Genomic DNA, 19868 nt, shown 5'->3' on the forward strand with positions numbered 1-19868 from the left:
TTGGTTGTCGATACTAAAAAAAGAAGTCAACAATAAGAACATACCAACAATATTGGATTAATAGGAAGTCGGAGATATACCATCTACAATTTATACACAATACATATGCAACACACAATACACAAATATACAATCCACGTAACCACACATTAAACAAACAAACAATACAAAAACACACAAAACACTCAGAATTTGATATTCCGAAAGTAAAAACATCATCCTTAGAGTTTTTTAGCCAAAGCAGGCTACTGCCTATAAGATGAGGCCAAGTAAATCAACCATCAATCTTGCATTTGCATTTTCGCAGAATTTTTTAAACCAATCTTTTTTGTAGAATCAATTGTAGAATCCCATATAAATCCCATATAAATATTTAAGCCATAAGAAAACAGTTTCAGAAATTATATTCTGATCATTATTCAACAATTTATAGTACGACCTTGGTTAGTTAGAAACTATTATCTGTAATGCTTTTATCGACTATTAGATCTTTTCTAAATACTGACAGTTAAATCATCCAATTTAATTACATAGCCTAAAACTATTTATGTGTTAATGTTATTGTTGCTAGTTTTTTAATCAAAGAGAAAAAAATTACATAATTGAACCGGTTTTTAAGAGCGAAAATTTAATAAATGTTGAAAATATTCTCTTATTGTTGCATTGATGTGGTAAAAAGTTGGGTTGCCTGATATCTATATTAAAATTAATTGTTAGCTTATCTTTTGAATGTTTATTTTATAAATTCGACAGATAACGGTACGTTTTTTAATATAAGACTCCTTTTTTTAAATTTACTTCTAGTCGTATTCCAATTTTTTTAAAAGCTCCGATAGTTAGGATGGATAAAGAACAAATTGTGCCAGACGTCATTGACCAAGTGCCTAAATATGTGGCTGAGGTAAGAGAATACACATATTTTAATTTAATAAAAAATATTTAAAATATCAATGTTCTTAACTTATAGTTTTGCCAGAAAATCACCGAATCACCGTTTCATGTTTCTATTGCTTTTATTTTCTTACTTCCTTCATTTATATTTCTTTAAATCTTCTTCTTTTCTGATTTTCTGTAGGTGGTTATTCGAGGACTTGTACTGTCTGTCTATGGATTTTCACCATGTGTGTATGGTACAGGCATAAATATGCTTTCATTATATGTCGTCCATTATGCTAACTTGTATTCACAAGTTCTCCATGATTTTATCTTCAAGTTTTATCTTTAATAAGAAATGAATTACTAGTTTATCGACTCAACTTACAATCTGAATGACCAGGGGATATTTCTTCAGAGTTTTGCTTTCACTCATTAAATCTTATCTAAAACTACACTTACATCTTCATATACATAGTAATTTTTTCGTCTCTTTTTTGGATATTTTACATAATCTTTGTCTGTAACTTTAGACAAGGTGTTATCAGCCGGACCTTGAATTTTTACGAGGTTGTTACTCGTCCTCCTCCTTGTTCTTTATATTCTTAAAACCCACAAAATATCCAAAAGAGAATTCAAATTAACAACCATACCTTTGTGAAAGTCAAAGAATTCACATATTTGGATCGCTCGTAAACGCAACAAACACAACAAGCGACGAAATAAAATTACACATAACAATAGCAAACAGAACTGTTCATGGTCTCCAGAAACATTTAAAAAATAAAAATGTAAAACGTGCAGTAAACCTCAATATATACAAGACCTTAATAAGACCAGTTTTGATATATGGGGCTGAAACGTGGACCTCATCTCAAAATGATGAAAGACTTCTTGGCATTTTTGAGAGAAAAATTATTAGAAAGATTTTTGAGCCGTAGAGGAAAATGAGCTATGGTGTCGAAGATACAACTTTGAACTATATCAGTTATACACCGATCCAGATATTGAGAAATTTGTTAAAGTGCAGAGACTTACACGAAGGGATTAACATTTTTAAAACCAGAGGGCACAAGAAGTAGAGGACGATCACGAAGGATATTGATTAATGATGTGCAAGAAGACTTCCAGATTCTAAGGGTCAGAAGATAGAGGGAAGTTGCCAGGAATCGACAGGAGTGGCAACTTCTTTGTGAGCAGGCCAAGATCAACAACGGATTGTCAAGCCACTTATGATGATAATATTTGACATAATATTCTGTAAAGGATTTCAAATAAAAGTAGATATTTTAAGTGCTTCTCAAAACTTTTTTCGCCGAATAAAGAAATTTCGAAATTTTCCAACGTAAGTAAAAATGTGCAAAAGACGCGAAATTTTTTTTTGAAAATTCTACCTCTCAACAAGAAAATTATTCAGAAACACTTGGGATCTTCATTTTTATTTGTAATGCTCTAAATATTATTTTGTCAAATCTATAAAAATAAATAAAAAAACATTAAAAAACTGTACACTTTTTCCTTTATCACCAGTTTTGTCAATCTTCTTCAAAATCTAGATCAAAAACAATTACAGATTCTTATTAGTGACTTTAAATAATAAAAGAGCCTCAACAAATCTCCTTGTTGCAACATGTTTTCCTATTTCCTCTATTTTTTTTTCACATTTAATTTTCTTTATTTTCTTTCTATTTTTAGGTAATATTTCTTGGTAATAATAATTCTTTTTTTTTTTAATTTTAAATTTTTTAAAACTTTTATGTATGTGTAGGTACAGTATCCTGGTGGTGAAAAAGTAGATCTTGGAAAGGAACTGACACCAACACAAGTAAAGTATACACCTACTATAACTTGGCCAGCCGATTCAGATTCTTACTACACAGTTCTAATGGTTGGTAAGACTGCTTTCAAAAAATTTTGTTAAGTTTTCTTAATGAAGCATTTTTCTTTTTAAACTAGATCCAGATGCACCAAGCAGAAAAGAACCCACGTACCGTGAAGCTCTCCATTGGTCTGTGGGCAATGTACCGGGAAATGATATAGCAAAAGGTGAAACTTTTGCTGATTATTGCGGCTCTGGAGCTCCAGAAGGAAGTGGATTACACAGATATATATTTTTAGTTTATAAACAAAATGGGAAGATCGAGTTCAATGAACCGAAGATAGACAATCGGTAAGTACAGAAGAATTTACATCTTTTTTCTTTATACCCAGGATTAACTGAAAATATGACATTAGGAGCTGTAACTTATATGTTGGTTGATTTGACCTGATACACATCATCACATTAACACACGCTTACACATACCCAAATGCAAAATACACATACATATATTTACAAAAATAATAGATATCTCTTTAAAATATTATTATAAAACCGCATGATGCTGTAGTTTTAAAAGACTTCTTCAATAGTTCTTGTTACAATATAACAATACTGTTATTAATCCATTATCAACTGTATCACCAATATTTCCAAATATTTTAGAAGGCCACCTCAAGGTAAGCAAGAATCTCATCTTGCTTGTCTACACAAGACATATATATATATATATATATATATATATATATATATATATATATATATATATATATATATATATATATATATTTAGTGTATTGAATAATTGGAATTGATTTTACTTTCTTCTCTTGCTGTCTTGTAAATATCTAGACATAAGTCCAGAAGAATTGTATAATAGCTAATAGAAATATACAACATGCAGCCAAAAAAAATTAAAAAAAAATGTTCTTACTGAACCTCAGGTTTCATACTATTGGTATACGGTATACGTATATTGTTTTTTTTTATTTAACCAGCGCAGGGTTATTAGTGGATATAACAAATACATGAAATATTACATTAAATAAAATTGAATAACTTGATGTCTTTTAAATAGCTTAACACTGTCGAAATTTTTTTGGTGAGAACTGTCTTGAGATCATCTTCTGTGAATCCGTGGGATCTTTTTTCCTTGAATTGAGAACAATCAAGCAGGATGTGTTTCACAGTCAGTGGGTTAGAGCAGCTGGAGCAGATAGGTAGTGGTTCTTTTGTTATTAGGTATGTGTGTGTTAAGGCAGTATGGCCAATTCTTAAACGATTAATAATGACTTGGTTTCTTCTGTTTAACGTAGTCTCCAGGACATCAGTTATTTTTGGGCAAATTACATTTAATTTAGTACCTAAATTTTCCCAATAATTTTGCTAAGTATTAATACAGTGGATTTTAACCAGGTTTTTTAGATTGGTGTACGGATATGTCTTCAATTTTGCAGGATGTTTTGAGTTCATTCGACTTTTGTTAGCCAGTTGGTCTGCTTTTTCATTTCCGTAAATACCTGCATGTGAAGGTACTCAAATAAAAGCCGCTTCCTTTTCTAATTATCGAAATTTTTCTAGTTCGTTTTTTATACTCTGTATAATAGGGTTGTTGGTATATATTTGTTTCAGTTCCAGTAATTCATTTAATGAGTCTGTTACGATAATACACTTCATCGTTCTACTCTTTTCGCAGAAGATTAGGGTTTCCAAAATAGCTGTAGCCTCACCTGTTAGTATACTGCAGTTGGTTGGTATCGATATGCTGTAAGAATTTTCTTTACAGTAGTAGGCAGCAGCGTGACCATTTGGAGTTTTAGAGGCATCGGTAAAGATTTGCAAATAATTAGGATAGTGGGCTAGAATTTCCATGAATAGATATTTAATTATTCTGGAATTTGTAGTTGATTTTGGATACTTGGTAAGTGTTACATCAATAGTTAATGTTTGGCTTGTCCATGGGGGATAGTTTGCATTTATATTTAGCGATACATTGAGATGATTCATATCGAAAGTTGTGAGCTTTATTCTTTCTATGAGTGGTGTAGAGTTTTTGGTCTTATTGTTAGGAGGAAGTCCAGGGTTGCAGATGTGGAAAAATACATAACGCTGTTTCTGGGATGATATCTTTGCAATGTAGTTCAAGGATAGTTGCTGTCGTCTTACATGTAAGGAAGGTTCTCCAGTTAGAACTTGCATACTACTAACCGGACTAGTTTCAAAAGCTCCCAGTGCTAATCTCAAAACTGTAGATTGAATACTGTTTAGTTTTTTTAGAGTGGTTTTACATGCAGCATCTTAAAATATGCAACCATAGTCGATTTTAGTTCTAATTAGCGATTTGTAAGGCCTAATTAATATTTTATGATCAGTATCCAAATTTTGTTGGATATTGTGTATGGTGTGCTCGGCGAAATAGCCGATCCAGCAAGAATGACTTACATGTTGAATGTATTTGGGTGACCTCATATCTTTTGTTGACACTCGATCACTATCTCGATAGATTATTTTATAACTCATAGTACAACGCAGTGGTGGGAGCCAAATTTTGAAATTTTAAAACCTGCGTGTTTAAGAGTAAGAGTCAGTTTAAAATGTAGATATACAATGCTTAATAACAGATAACTGAAATTTATGTTATCTTATTACAAACAGCGAATGATTTAGTTTGTTAATCTGAGGTTTTTTCTGTCTGTTGGTTTCTGAAGCGAATCTTTCCTCTTTTAATCAAATATAACGAAATATTAGATAAACTAGGATACTATTTAAATTACTAACTTAATTATTTTATTTTATGTTAAAAATTATGCCCTATTTTAGGACCAAAGGCGGCAGGTTTAATTTTTCGACAAGGAAATTTGCAGAAAAGTATAATATAGGTCAACCACTCGCTGGAAACTTTTTCCAGGCTCAGTTCGACGAATCGGTAATTGAAATGTTCAAATTAATGAAGGATTAAAAATTGTATACGTTTGTTTTATAAAAACATAAATAAATAGTTTTTGTTTCGTTTGTAGCATTTTCTTTTTCCCAAACTGGGTCACAAAAATCGATATCATTAATACATTGTTGCGTTTTAAAATAGCAGTCTAGACAGCTTTAACAAATTGTTAACTTTAGCCAAAAGTTGTTTTTAAAGGGAAGAACTATTTACGCCTTTTTGACGAAATGTAGGGTTATACTTCGTACTACGCATTAGAAGAACACCTGATGACCTGAGATTGTTTATCAGTTTAGGGGAATTAGTAAACAGTGGACTCGCTAAAGCCGGAATCAGACAGCTCGTGGAATAGCGCTCTTCGCTGGTTGACGTCGGCAAAGAGAAATAGAAAATTGATATTACCGATCAAAACAGAAACACCGGGTTGGCATCCCACGTTATTGTGAAATTAGTAAATTTTTCTTTTTGATGACTGCATTCAGACACAACCTTTCTCTAAATCAAAATATACTTCTTAATAATCAATCTTTTACATTCAAAAACCATGTCAAATACCTGGGCTTTATCCTGGATAAAAAATTGACTTGGAAACAACACATACAATATATGGGGGATAGATGCAAAAAAGGTAGTAATTTTCTTAGAATATATATATATATATATATATATATATATATATATATATATATATATATATATATATATATAATAAGCAGTACCAGAAATGTCAATCAATCAATTAATCAATCAATCAATAATGCCTTTTTCTTTCTCATTAAAAAAAAATACAATACAATATTCTCTTTTAGCGACATTTGTTCTCCTTGGCACATGCCATCAGGAGGGTTGGCAAACAAATATTATTCCTTAATATACAAAAGATTACACTAAGGCTCATTCTATTTAACAAGGTCATTAAAATTAATAAAAAATAAATTAAGTAAATATTCATATAAATGTTATAGAAGCTAATAAACTAAATGTATATATCCTACTGAGTAACAAACAATGACAATGTATAACAGTAAGGTATAGCTTGCATTTAAAATTATTGAATTTGTCCCTTAGAGGGAGTGAAAGCTGTTTATATAATAATAATAACAATAATAATATCAAGAGAGTCAAGATAGATAAGACAGATAAAAAGATAATATCTATAAGCAAACAAATTATTAATGCCAATTTTAATATTTTCATCCTATTGAACTAACATCATGCTTATAGATTTAGTAATTAAACAGGCTCACTAACTCATTCCTATACGGCTATGCCTCCCTACAATAACCTGCTAACTCAGCCTGTCCCTGCCTCACCATAGTAACTACTTCCACTCTACTAAGTTCATTTCTACCCAACCATTTTAACCTAACCTGTCTCAACACCGAATATTTTTCCAAAAAAATGTATTACATCTTCCCTGTTACACATTGAGCAAAACCTTCTTTCGTTGATCATTCAAATATAGAACTCCACATCTTAATTTAAACAGCCATCGAATGTCCTAGTATTTTTTTAACATACTTTTTATGTAAATTCATCGTATATAGGTTCACTCTAGCAATATCTGTCTCCAAATCTAGCATAAAGTTAGGACAATACCTTGGACAAGAAAACATTTTTTTATATAAAATCCTGTGATTATTTCCACCTCATCGTGCTCAAAAAAACCCCATACCTGTGACCCATAAGTCAAAATTGATCTTACCACCGACTCATACACTGCTACTTTAGCCATAAAGGGTATATCAGCCTTAGACACTAAACTACTCCAAGCCGTGTAAATCGCCACTTTTGCCAAACTCTGGCGCTTTTTTAGATGAGCTTTAAACGACAACTTGGGTGTTAGTATCATTCCCAAATAATTATAGTTATTCACTACCTCTAATACTCGATCATTCAGTTTGCAAGATTCCCTGATCACACCGTCACCTCTTCTGAATACAAGAATTTTGGATTTATCTAAATTTATTTTTAGATTCCACATCCTGCAGTATTTTTCCAGTTCATTAATCATCCGCTGTAGCACCTTCGGATTGATTGCCATTAAAACCAAATCATCTGCATATAATAAAAGTCTTATGATCAAACCATTAATCTCCAAACCGCCTTCAAATGCTTCATGTAGGTCATTCAAGAAAAGCGCAAACAGTAATGGACTTAAAAGAGATCCCTGTCTCACTCCTACATTACAGTCAAACCATTTAGATAGACCTTCCCTTGACCAGACTGCCGATTTTGTATTCGCGAGCATACATTTGAACAAATTCAGCCCTTTAGTAGATAATCCTAAATGACTCAACTTGTAAAAACGTGCCCGCAGATCAACCATATCAAAAGCAGTACTAAAGTCCACAAAAAATGTATAAACATTTTTTACTCCCCGGCATGTTGGATTTTTACTATACTCGTAAGATTAAAAATGTTGTCTATAGTTGAATAGCCGGTTCTATATCCTGCCTGGAACTCATTTAAAATGTTATTATTTTGTACCCACGAGGTAAGTCTGATTAAAGTCAATGCCGCAATGAGTTTGATTACTGCATTTAAGAAGCTAATACCTCGATAACTTTCTGCACTTTCCATGTTTCCTTTCTTATAAAGAGGAAAAATTATTGCATTATAAAAAGCCTGAGAAAAGTCTGGTTTGAAGAAAAAATTATTAGCAAGCCCAAGTACAAGCACTTTTCCGTTTTCTGGAAGAAACTTGTAGAACTCAGCAGCAATTCTATCCACTCCTGGTTTTTTATTTGGTTTTAAAGAATCCAATGTTATTTGAAGTTCTTCCATACTAAACAATCGGTCTAAATGTTCATTGAGGATAAATGGTTCTGCATACAGCACAGGATCTGCTGTTATCTCCGTATTCAAATGTCTTGCGAAATATTGCAGTAAACTGTTTAAGTTAACACCTTCCCGAATGGCCGAACTTCCAAACTTATACAGTCCAACAGCCTTCCAAAATTCTTTTGAATTTTTTGTATTTCTTAAACTCAATGCAGCATTCTTATAAAATTCTTTCTTTTTAAAGTCACAAAGGTGTTTATATTCTTGTTTAACGTTCCTGTATATGTTCGTTATCGTTGCATAAGTTGAGGTAATTTTTCTAGGTACTCTGAGATATGACATTACTTGCTTCCTCTTTCTTGTGCACTCACCATCAAACCATTGCTGGCTTTGTTTACACTCCTCTTTTGCCATAAAAAGCTTACATTGTTCCTTGTGTACTGACTTTTTTATACATTGCTGTAATAACTCTAAAGTTATCTCCGATTGATCAGTCCACTCATTCACTCTATTAATTTCACAAGACATTCTTTCTTTATATTTTTACGAATCAGTTTGGGTCCAAGTAATTTTAGGAAGCAGTGGCAAAACTTTACTAATTGACTATTGTCGAAGGTCAACTCCACTATTAGAGGCATATCGTCAGAATATTCACAATCTATAAAAAAATTATCTACTAAATTTAACATCGGTCTTGATACATATGCAAAATCTATGACAGAACTGCCTAACAGCCCTAAGAATGTATACTCCCCCTCTATATCGCCTTTTGTTCTGCCATTCAAAATAACCAAATTAAAGTTGTCACACAGCCCAATTAATTTTTTCCCATATGATTAATTAACTTATCTTTAGAAACTTTCCTTTCACTTAGGCTTGTCCTTCTGTATACCCTATCTTTATCAATTTCATCACCTAGAATCCCTTTCTCCCCCAACCTTACATTAAAATCACCTACAACTAAACTATTTTCAACATTCTGATCTGAATTTTCTACTAAAACCCTTTCAACGTTTTCAAAACACTCCTCCCAGTACTCTCCCGGCCTCAGATACACTGGAATAATGCTTACTTTTTCATGTTGTATCTTATGATTAACACCACACAACCACCCTCCACTCGCTCTACCAAAATTGGAAAATCTCAAAGCTGCCTGTTTATATAACTTATATCTATTATTAAAAACATTATCAGTACCATAAATAAGATCAGATACTTTTTAAGTTAAATGGGGACTACGGCAAGGAGAACCACTATTGACAACCGATAGTAAGAAATAGTGATTTATAAAGTAATATAACAATTTTCACCGATCAACTCCAATGATTAAATTAAATAAATTATCCGCTTTTGCGGATAATTTAACCGTATTAGCTAAGTGAAAAATATAATTATTAATGGGAGAATTATTAATGAGAGTATTTAAAAAATTAGAAAATGTTTAATACATAACATATTTGAAGTGATATCACAAAATTATATCGTGGAAAAGATTGTGTAATTCCTAAATCTACCGCTATTATATTCTGAGTATTTGACAACAATTTATCGAACGACCTAGGTAGTTAGTTCATTGTTATCTGCAATGCTTTTATCGACTATTAGTTCTTTTTTAAAACTGGCAACTATGTTAAACCAGCTGAGTTAATTAGATAGCCTAGAACTATGTTTGTGTGTAAATGTTATTGTTGCTAGTTTGTTAATATCAAAGAGAAAAAGGTTGCGTAATTGAACCGGTTGTTGAGAACTGACATTTAATATCAATATTGAAAAGTTACTCTTATTCACGCATTGGTGTGTTAGTAAGTACGTTGCCTGATAATATGTATATTAAAATTACCTGTTTGCTTATCTTTTTGAATGTTTATTTTGTAAATTCTACAGATAAAGGTACGTTTTTAATATAAGACCCAATTTCTAAAATAAGTATTCTACTCTTATACGAACCTTTTTAGGAGCTCTGAAAGAAAAGATGGAAAAAGAACAGGTTGTGCCAAACGTCATCGACCAAGTGCCTGAGCACGTGGTTGAGGTAAGAGATATATTTATTCAATTAATATATAAATATTTATATATATATATATATATATATATATATATATATATATATATATATATATATATATATATATATATATATATATTTATATATATTTATATATACATATGTACTTATTTTAAACATAAATTTAAATGCACAGGGGGTGATTCACGCAAGCCTAGCATAGTCGATAAGCTTGATTTTTAACGGAACACCATATATATTTTTATATTTTTAAAAGCTCCTTAACCCATTAGTGCTCAGAACAAAAAAGCTTGAAAGTTGTAAATTTTTTTTATTACAAAGAGTGTTATATATTTATTCAAAAATGTAAAAAAAATTAAGGTCTGTCAAAAGGTTGTCACAATAAGTGGCAACTTTAGTTTGGCGCTTATGGTTTGGTAATAATAAAAATGTTTCTATGTAATAAAAATGTATTAAAAAAACTAATCGTGTGCTTACAGAACTGGAGATATATAGTATAAATATTATTTAAGGAAAGTTTCAAAGCAAGTAGGGGCACATGTAGGGCCACATTACATTTGTTACACAAGTCTGTTGTTCTTCTTTGGCACATTTTGCATCGTCGGTACTTTGAGTCTCCTTTCACGATAATGTGATTTTTCTTCTTTTTCTTAGATCTTCTAAAACAGCGGATGTTGAAAACGGTGTATGCGGCCCGGGTTTAGTTGGAGAACGTCCATATTTTGTAAGAAGCTGTAATACTACTTGTCTTCTAAAATGCAAGTATGGTAATTCGTGACTTCGTGATTCGTGAGAAATATACAAGCAATATAGCGAACCAACTCTAGCACAATACACTAAACTGCAGAGATTATGGTGGATAGGGCACGTGGTCCGCATGCATGAGAATATAATTTCCAGAAAATTACAAAATGCAAGAATGCAGGAAAAAAGACCTAAAAAGAGATGGGAAGACGAAGTCGATGATGATGCCAGGAACTGCCTGGGAACGCGTTCATGGAAAAGAACAGCGGTAAATCGAAATGATTGGAGAAACTTGTTGAATGAGGCCAAGGCCCGATTTGGGCTGTAGTACCATTGGATAAGCTTTAAACTCATTAGTGGTTGGATTTCAACTCCCATCCTCAATATATTAATTCCAAAGATTTTGTTAATATCTTCACCTTGTCTGATCTTCATGTCAGGATAAACATATCTAGAGGTTTTTTAGTTCTTTACTTCAATTTCTTATCAGCTTGAATAGCTTTATATCCTTTTCTTTGTAGCTCTTTTACTTTGTCCTGTGGCTGACAGGTATAATATAGTTTTTTAACCATTATCATTAATCATTATATGAATATAACACTATAGTAACATTTAATTAAATTTATATATTCATTCAAAGATTTACCCACATTAAATTCATTTTTTTTAGTTTATTCGTTTTCTACATTTAATGAATCCACACATACATCAGTCAACACCTCATGCTTTCCAGAAACCCCAGTTTGGGAGTATTACGTTGCCATGAAGTAAATTCCGTGTAAAAGTTAACATCGTATAATATTATCAGCAACAATATAATTTAACTAATTTAACTAATTTAAAGGGTTTTGCCCGTATATTTATTGGCTTTACTCATGCCTACCTAAATATTTAGGTGAGGCTGACTACAGGAAATTCACTTTCCTTGTGTATTTTGTATTTTATGTATTTCTTTATATTTCTTTTTCAAATGGGCAAATATTTTTAAAAAGTATTTCAAATAAACGTAAAGGATATAACACGTCGAATTTTAAAATTCGCCCCTTGTGAGAAAATCATTAAGGGATACATGTAGCATCCTTATTTTTATTTGAAATAATCTAAAGCTTGATTTGAAATATGAACAGTTGCTTAAAACATAGCGCGTTTAATATAAAAAAGCATTGAAACCCATTTTTGACAATATTTACTCAAATCTAGATAAAAAAATTCCATATTCTTCTTCTTCAACGATTCAAGTTCCAAGAGAGTTCCAAGAAATCTTCTTTCCGCAATATGTTATTCTATTTCTTCAATGATTTCTCCTTATTTGTTAGAGTAATTTTCCTAGATAATCACTTTTGCATATTTTTAAATCTATTACATATGTACAGGTACAATATCCTGGTGGTCAAAAAGTAGATCTTGGAAATGAACTAACACCAACACAAGTAAAGGATCAACCTACTATAACCTGGCCAGCCGATTCGGATTCCTACTACACAGTTCTGATGGTTGGTAAGATTGTTTTTAAAAATTCGTGTCGTTAGGTTTTCTAATTGTCATATTTTTCTTCTGTAACATGTAGATCCGGATGCACCAAGTAGAAAGGAACCGAAGGTCAGTGAAGTGCTCCACTGGTCCGTAGGCAATGTACCGGGAAATGATGTAGCAAAAGGTGAAACAATTGCTGGATATAGAGGCTCTGGACCTCCACAAGGAACTGGATTACACAGATATATATTTTTAGTTTATAAACAAAATGGAAAAATTGAGTTCAATGAACAAAGGATAGATAATTTGTAAGTATAAAAAAATCACATTCGAAGTTAATGAATATACATACAGATTTGGAAATTTTTAAACGGAATATAAGATTTTTAATACAATAATTGAGATCCCCTGACTTGCAATTAACCAGCGTAAATTATAATATAACATCGCGATGTTTTATAACCAATTCATTTGTTTCGCTGGATTACCACTCCTTTAATAATTTCAAATTTAAATAAGGTGTACGATATACCAAAATCTACCGATTTTTGCCGAAGGTATCTACCGATTTGACAACAGCTTCACGGAACATCAGTGGTCGAGCAAACGCGTTTGCTTCTCATTTTAATGCCATCAACTGAAATTAAAATTCATGTATACGAACGAAAAATGATTACAAATTTTAAAATGATATTTTTGGGGCAACTTGTACATTATAATAAGTTTATTTACTTGCGCCTATTAAGATAGACCAATCCTGACACAGTTAGCTATTAGTCGTATTAATAAAAAAATTGAACCGTTTGTTTGTATACAAAACAGTCGAAAATGTACGGTCCTTCAGTTCGAATTTGTCAGATTAATATAGAAAGCATAAGCTACGCCAAAAATCAGTATCTATTAAGGATACTAAAAGATAACAGGATAACAGGAAACTCATTGTGTAATTAAACATAATTCCTAAAAAATAGGAAAAATACCAGGCTACGAACTGTTGGGTGCTACCTATCATCAAACATACGGCATAGCCATATACATCAAAACAAACATAGAACACGCACCCCTTGTTACCACCTCCTCTAAGAACGACATATAATTCGTTGTTACAAAAATAGCCAGTATCACTACCACTAATGTCTATAAACCTCCAGGTAAGCAGTAGCCAACTCACGTTCTAGACACTTACCCCCATCCAGCGGTGTATGTAGGCGACTTCAATAGTCACTTCTGACCTTAATAAGTGCCTGGGTTGGATAACTGATGTCAGCAAAAACTATGCTTGTTTTGTCATGACTGTGATAAGAACAGACAAGAAAAGCATGTCTAGAAGTTATCGAAAAGAATATATCCCGGTATGGTGTCATAATAGTGATATATTACACCAGAATTATCTTGAAACTGCAGACCAAGAGTTTACAGATGAACTTATTTATAATCTAAATGCAGCACGATAGCAAAAATGGACTGAGACAGTAAAAAACTAAACGTTAACGAATCAAGTCGGAAAGTTTGGGCCCTATAAAAGCCGATTCCAATCGAACAAGCAGGTTTTAGACCAAATCGAGGTTGCACCGACTAGGTGCTATCTCTCTGTAATTACATAGAAGTCGGTTATCAAAGAAAACTTAAGAGTGCTTCTGCTTTCGTACATCTGTTAGAAGCTTTTGACACAGTCTGGCGAAGAAGGAATGAGTTATTTGCCCTTACAGAGCATTTCAAAAAATTATGGGTTCAGAAATAAGCATTCAAGTATATTCAAAAATGGTCTGTCATAAGGCTCGGTACTCGCACCACTGCTATTTAGTCTTTACATCGCAGACATGCCGAAAACAAAATCAGCAAAGTTTAGCTAGAACAGAACGTTAAGCTCTTTGTATGTAACCTGTAACATTCTATCTAATTTTGTAATGTGAACCTTAAAATTGCCTACAATTTTTGTTATTAACTTTTATTGCTATCTGTTATAGCGAATCTACTAAGCTTTATCACTCTAATCAATCACCCTTTATAAACATATTCTCACAAATATCCCTCAACTGTAACTGTAAGATGTAAGATTTGTACTAGAGCTCCCCAATCCATCGTATCCGTGGTACGTATAGCACACAGAGGGAAAGTGTTGCCTAAACGGTACCTCAGAGAGCTGGCGGAGTTGGGGGGAGAGGGTGTGGGGTAGAGTCTAAACATTTCGTTATAAACAAAACGACTTATAAATATAACATGGACAAGAGACAAAAAGAGACACGGCAGAAGAGGAATCAGAACTGACTAAATACGGCTGGTTAGCTTGTGCCAACCAAACAACAGCCTTGTAATAGCAAAATCTACAAATTTTAAAATACACCTGTCGATACACATTGCTTAATTAGAGTTTTTATTATTTTCTTCCAATTCTTTTTCTTGTTTTATCAATTTTTTTTACTTTATAATAGAATGTGATGACGTATTAGATAAAATAGAGTACTATTTAAATTACTAAATTAACAATTTCATGCTAAAAATGTTGCCTTATTTTAGGACCAGAACAGGCAGACTTAATTTTTCGGCAAGGAAATATGCAGAGAAGTACAACCTTGGTCAACCAATCGCTGGAAACTTCTATCAGGCCCAGTTTGACGAATGGGTCCTTGAAATGCAAAAACTAACCAAGGCTTAACAATTGTATTTATAACATTATAAAAAACATAAATAATAAATAGCTTTCGCCCTTCTTTTTGTTTTTTTTAATCCAATAATATAAAAATAAATTACTAATATCAAGATCTAAACTGTTAGATCACTATTATTCTACTAACTTTACATCACATATGACAATCACCAAGTTGTATAAAATAATAGTGTTATATTCTACACTAAAGCTTTGCCTGTATTCGTAGTGGGGCTAACTGGGTAGTTCTATAATCGATGCAGCCGGTCCCATGCCTGGAAAAAGAAAAAGATGACGGATAGAGGTGTAACAACTTTATAAAGAGTTTAGTTGGTCTGGCTGATAGCTCTCTGGAAGGGTCCCTTGTCTAGGGTTACATATGAAGACCTCAACGACAATGAAGGCAAATAAGAGTAACATTCTAAACAGCGAATTCGGCAGCTTCTAGGAGTAGTAGAGGAGCAAATACTAGAGCTAGAAAACTCTCATGAAAGTATAAATAAATAAACCTCAGATGTTATGTGATCCGATTAGCAATCGGCGCTCTCAGTTTTTCAAGCTTGATAGTGAGAAATGTGCAACCGGCCACGTTAGGTTGGGATCTGGCCTGGTGCGAGAACCATGTGTTCTCACGCCAGGCCAGATCCCAAGTTCAAAAAGAACAAATCATTAAATTAGCAACATGGAATGTACGAACACTATATCAGGCTAGCAAATTGAGAAATGCGGCCAAAGAAATGAAAAAACTTAAGATTAATGTCTTAGTCCGGCAGCAGGGTATCTTTCTGAATGCATGGAAGGGTGGATAGTTGAAAACCATTCTATCTTATGTAATTTTTTTCGAATTCTGAAAACGAATATGCAGGTACCCTATCTCAAAAAGTGGTACCAATTTTTATAAAAAAAAGTTTTATAAATAAATTTTCAAATTAATTTTTATTTATTTATTTATAAAAAGTTTATGGTTTAAAAGTTAATAAACATTTTAACTCGAGAAGTCCACGAATTAGACAAACTTTTAATCCTCATAACTTTTTACATGGTGCATATTTCTCTAAAAGCTACACATTAATAGAAAGTTTAAACCTATTTCGACAATTTATTATTAAAAATAATTAAAGAAACTTTCTTTTTGATTGAGTGAACAAACAATAAACAAATAGCTTTTCGCTCTTGCAGAATCACAAGCACACAGTGGGTCAGTACGTGTTGACATTATACCGCTTTTAATAACCGCTTGAAGCATGCCTAACGTCAACAACACATACTCGCCCATCGTATGCTTTTGATTTTGTAAGGGCGAAAAGCTATTTGTTTGTTGCTTATTAATAATCAAATGAAAAAGAAAGTTTCTTCTTTTGTATTTAAAAGCAAAATGTCGAAATAGGTTCAAACTTTCTATTTATATGCAGCTTTTAGAGAAATATGTACCATGTAAATGGTTAATAACTTGTAAACTATAAACTTTTTATATATAACATATATAGCATTTTTGTGTATATTTTACCATACTTTACGATGGGGCTAGCTGTAAATTAAAATATTCAAATTTGAAAATTTACTTATATTTTATTATAGTATATTTTATTTACTATAAAAAAATTGTTCATAAAAATTGGTATCACTTTTTTTTGGAGAAGGTTTTCATGATAGCCCAGAGTGAATCGTAAGAAACGAAAATTCTTGCATCTTGATTAATAGTATATTCGGAAATGCCCTAAAATCTGTTAAAAACTCACCGGGGACAACACATCGGGTCTGATAACAACCCACTGGTAGCTTTAGTAAAAGTAAAACTGAAAAAAAATCAAAGACCACATTGAGATTAACAAAGTAGTAAACCTTGACGTCCCGAACGACAGCAAAAGTCTTCAGCTATATATACAACTTAACTAAAGAATAACACGATAAAAAGAATACATCTACACTACAGATATAGGTGATATATGGACAAATATCTTAGAGACAGCAGAAAAAACTACATTAGAAATCCAGGGAAAAATCAACTGAACAAAAAAAAGATTTTCAATGGCAGATTATTGTGCACCAATATGGCTAAATAATGCGCATAACAACAAAATATTAATGCTATGTGCTGTATGGTAGTAGCATTAGCGGGAGAGTACTAGAAGATTGTAGCCAATGTACAATTACCAATCCAAGAAGGAATACCATACATCACTAAAAATACCAGGAACTGAGGTCTAGAAATCCTCCAATCAGAACTACCCGAAAAATTGGTGATATTTATAATACACATTGGCAATGGTCAACAAGATAGATGCCAACAGTGGAATCAGACTATATCCAGATATTCACCTTAACTCAAGGCTTCATCGGATCAAATATGCTCCAGCCCACCTGGGCGAGGCTTAATCGCATACTTATGGACCATTGTAAATGTGTTAACTCGCTGTTCAAATGGGGTCGTGCGGAGGGTCCACGGTACAATTGCGGATCACCTAGACAGACCATAAACCACTGTGTTTTAGACTGTCCAAATCGTGCTAACAAGGAAAATTCCACAACTTTGTGAATGTTCCCCAGAAGCAATTGAATGGCTGTATAAATTAGACATTAATATTTAGTTTTATTTTTATATTTGTATATGGGTATTTATCGTACTGTTAAAATTCATATACTAAATAAAATAAATGAAACCAACAAATAGATTCCCAGGACATCCAAAACTCCATAAATAACACAGATACATGAGATTACAATAATCTTAAAGACGTCTATGCATGTTTTGCAGATACAAAATCAATCACTATAGAAAACTAAAATAAACTTGTGGAAATATCCTAAAAAGAAGAGGCACATCTAGAAAATCCCATCTTTTGTAGTACCCTACGATTTTTGGATAAGCAAATTAATATTTTGTTAAAAATCTTTTTTTGTCGCAATATGTGCAGATATAGACATAGGCTATTGACTATATTTAAAAAATAGGACTAAAAGGAACTATAACGTTAATAGTTTATATGGCGAATGGACACGAAATGTGAAAAAACCGCGGAGTACTATTATTCAAGGAGGTGCGTTTTTGGGAAGGGGGTGAATTTGTCCTTATGCACTACGATGAATTCTATGCAGTTTTCGTACATATACATCTACAGAAAACTGAAAAAAAATGTATTTAAAAAATGAAGCAAGAAACAGAAAGACGCGATTTTTCTTTTTTGCCCCATAACGTTTTTCCATAGGGGTATAGATATAAGCATTGCTTTACAGAAAAAAAACTTTTATCTTTCCTCTTCAAAATGACGTTTTGAGAAAGTATTTAGGATTTACAGTATACCAGATACCAAAAAAGCACTTTTACACATTTCGTATGGCCCAGAGGACAGAAAATAATATTATTAAATTGATTTCGATCATGACTACCAAAGTAAATGGCACCCCTGTACACTAACCACCCCTGTTGGTCTTGTGCAACAATTGGGCTTGTGAAGAGACCCAAAAATTTCTCACCTACAACTCCCAGGGCAACTTTTGGAAGTTACAGATGTAAATGTTGCCATTGAAACGATAAGAAAAATACTTCGTGCTTAAAGACTATACAGCAGTAGAAAGTTACGGATCCCCGACTTATCCAGGTAGCACAAACAATATTGATCGCCTAAATTGGTGTCTTCTAAAACACCAACATTTGATCATTAGAAATTGTCAAAATGTGATTTGATTTGGATAAAGATAAGCAAAAACGGAAACCGCCAGATCTGTTCACATATATAAGGGGTCAAGTGTCATATTCTGGAAAGGCATTATAAAAAAACTCATTTAGTTAATTTGGTTCTATAACCTGTAGTTAGGTTCTGAAGAGGTGCAATGGGTGAAGATTAAATTTTCATGCATGAGAATACACCTCCACATATCAGTAGAGTGACAACATATTTCCTTGAAGCAGAACGTATCACTGCTCTGGAGTGGCCTGCTTGCTCACCCGATCTTAGCTATATAGAGCATTTGTGAGATATGCTTAAAAGAAGAATTAGAGCTCGCTAATTCACAAAACACAGTATAGCTACTAAAAGCTGCTCTTGTAGAATGGAACAACCTACCACAACAAAATGTTGACAATTTGTATGGAGAATGTCCACGCGAATTTAAGTTTGCGTAAGGGCTAGAGGTGTTAACACTGACAGACATAAATAAATAAAACAATTTAAACATTATCCGTTTTACATTAAACTTTTTATGATATTGACTTTAAAATAAATATAGTCAATTTGTTATTTCAAGAATTTAATGGTTTCTTTAATTTTTAAATATTGACGATAAAATTTCTTTAAAATAAATATTATTTGATTTCGTAGATTATACAGACGTTATAAAATATCTTAAATAATACATTCTGAATTCGTATATCTCCTATAAACAATAAATTGAATCCAAACAATTGATGTGAGTAATATTAGAAAATATTCGGAAAATCACAAAATGTCATCCCGTTCATGCTTTCAAACTCTACAACGTATTCGCGTAGATAGTGATCAATACCATATTTTTAATTAAATTTGTCAAACAAAGGTTTCATATTTGGCGATCAATAATACAA

At 32.3% G+C, this 19868-nt stretch overlaps 2 protein-coding genes across 4 annotated transcripts; both read left to right on the plus strand.

Moving 5' to 3' along the window:
• Positions 1-676: 676 nt before the first annotated feature.
• LOC140452314 (protein D3-like) lies at positions 677-5704 on the plus strand. Its single transcript, XM_072546491.1, has 4 exons — positions 677-901; positions 2642-2765; positions 2830-3043; positions 5513-5704. Exons 1-4 carry the CDS (start codon positions 842-844, stop codon positions 5649-5651), a joined length of 537 nt encoding a protein of 178 aa, XP_072402592.1. The 5' UTR covers positions 677-841; the 3' UTR covers positions 5652-5704.
• Positions 5705-10064: 4360 nt separating this feature from the next.
• On the plus strand, positions 10065-15371 carry LOC140452293 (protein D3-like). 3 transcript variants are annotated; one of them, XM_072546460.1, is made up of 5 exons: positions 10065-10307; positions 10373-10449; positions 12561-12684; positions 12755-12968; positions 15178-15371. In XM_072546460.1, the coding sequence occupies exons 1-5, from the start codon at positions 10241-10243 to the stop codon at positions 15314-15316; spliced, it is 621 nt and encodes a 206-aa protein (XP_072402561.1). In that variant the 5' UTR covers positions 10065-10240; the 3' UTR covers positions 15317-15371. The 3 variants fall into 3 exon arrangements, with proteins under 3 accessions (XP_072402561.1, XP_072402563.1, XP_072402562.1); XM_072546462.1 differs by having other exon boundaries at positions 10065-10219; XM_072546461.1 differs by having other exon boundaries at positions 10067-10223.
• The last annotated feature ends 4497 nt before the right edge of the window (positions 15372-19868 follow it).

The sequence above is a fragment of the Diabrotica undecimpunctata genome, chromosome 10 (genome assembly GCF_040954645.1).
Source record: "Diabrotica undecimpunctata isolate CICGRU chromosome 10, icDiaUnde3, whole genome shotgun sequence".
Lineage (NCBI taxonomy): Eukaryota > Metazoa > Arthropoda > Insecta > Coleoptera > Chrysomelidae > Diabrotica > Diabrotica undecimpunctata.

Coding starts and splice junctions, on each gene's coding strand:
- LOC140452314 (XM_072546491.1), top strand. CDS start 842: ATGGATAAAGAACAAATTGTGCCAGACGTCATTGACCAAGTGCCTAAA. Junction 902..2,641: donor TGCCTAAATATGTGGCTGAG/GTAAGAGAATAC, acceptor ATGTATGTGTAG/GTACAGTATCCTGGTGGTGA. Junction 3,044..5,512: donor GAACCGAAGATAGACAATCG/GTAAGTACAGAA, acceptor GCCCTATTTTAG/GACCAAAGGCGGCAGGTTTA.
- LOC140452293 (XM_072546460.1), top strand. CDS start 10,241: ATGTATATTAAAATTACCTGTTTGCTTATCTTTTTGAATGTTTATTTT. Junction 10,308..10,372: donor TGTAAATTCTACAGATAAAG/GTACGTTTTTAA, acceptor GAACCTTTTTAG/GAGCTCTGAAAGAAAAGATG. Junction 12,969..15,177: donor GAACAAAGGATAGATAATTT/GTAAGTATAAAA, acceptor GCCTTATTTTAG/GACCAGAACAGGCAGACTTA.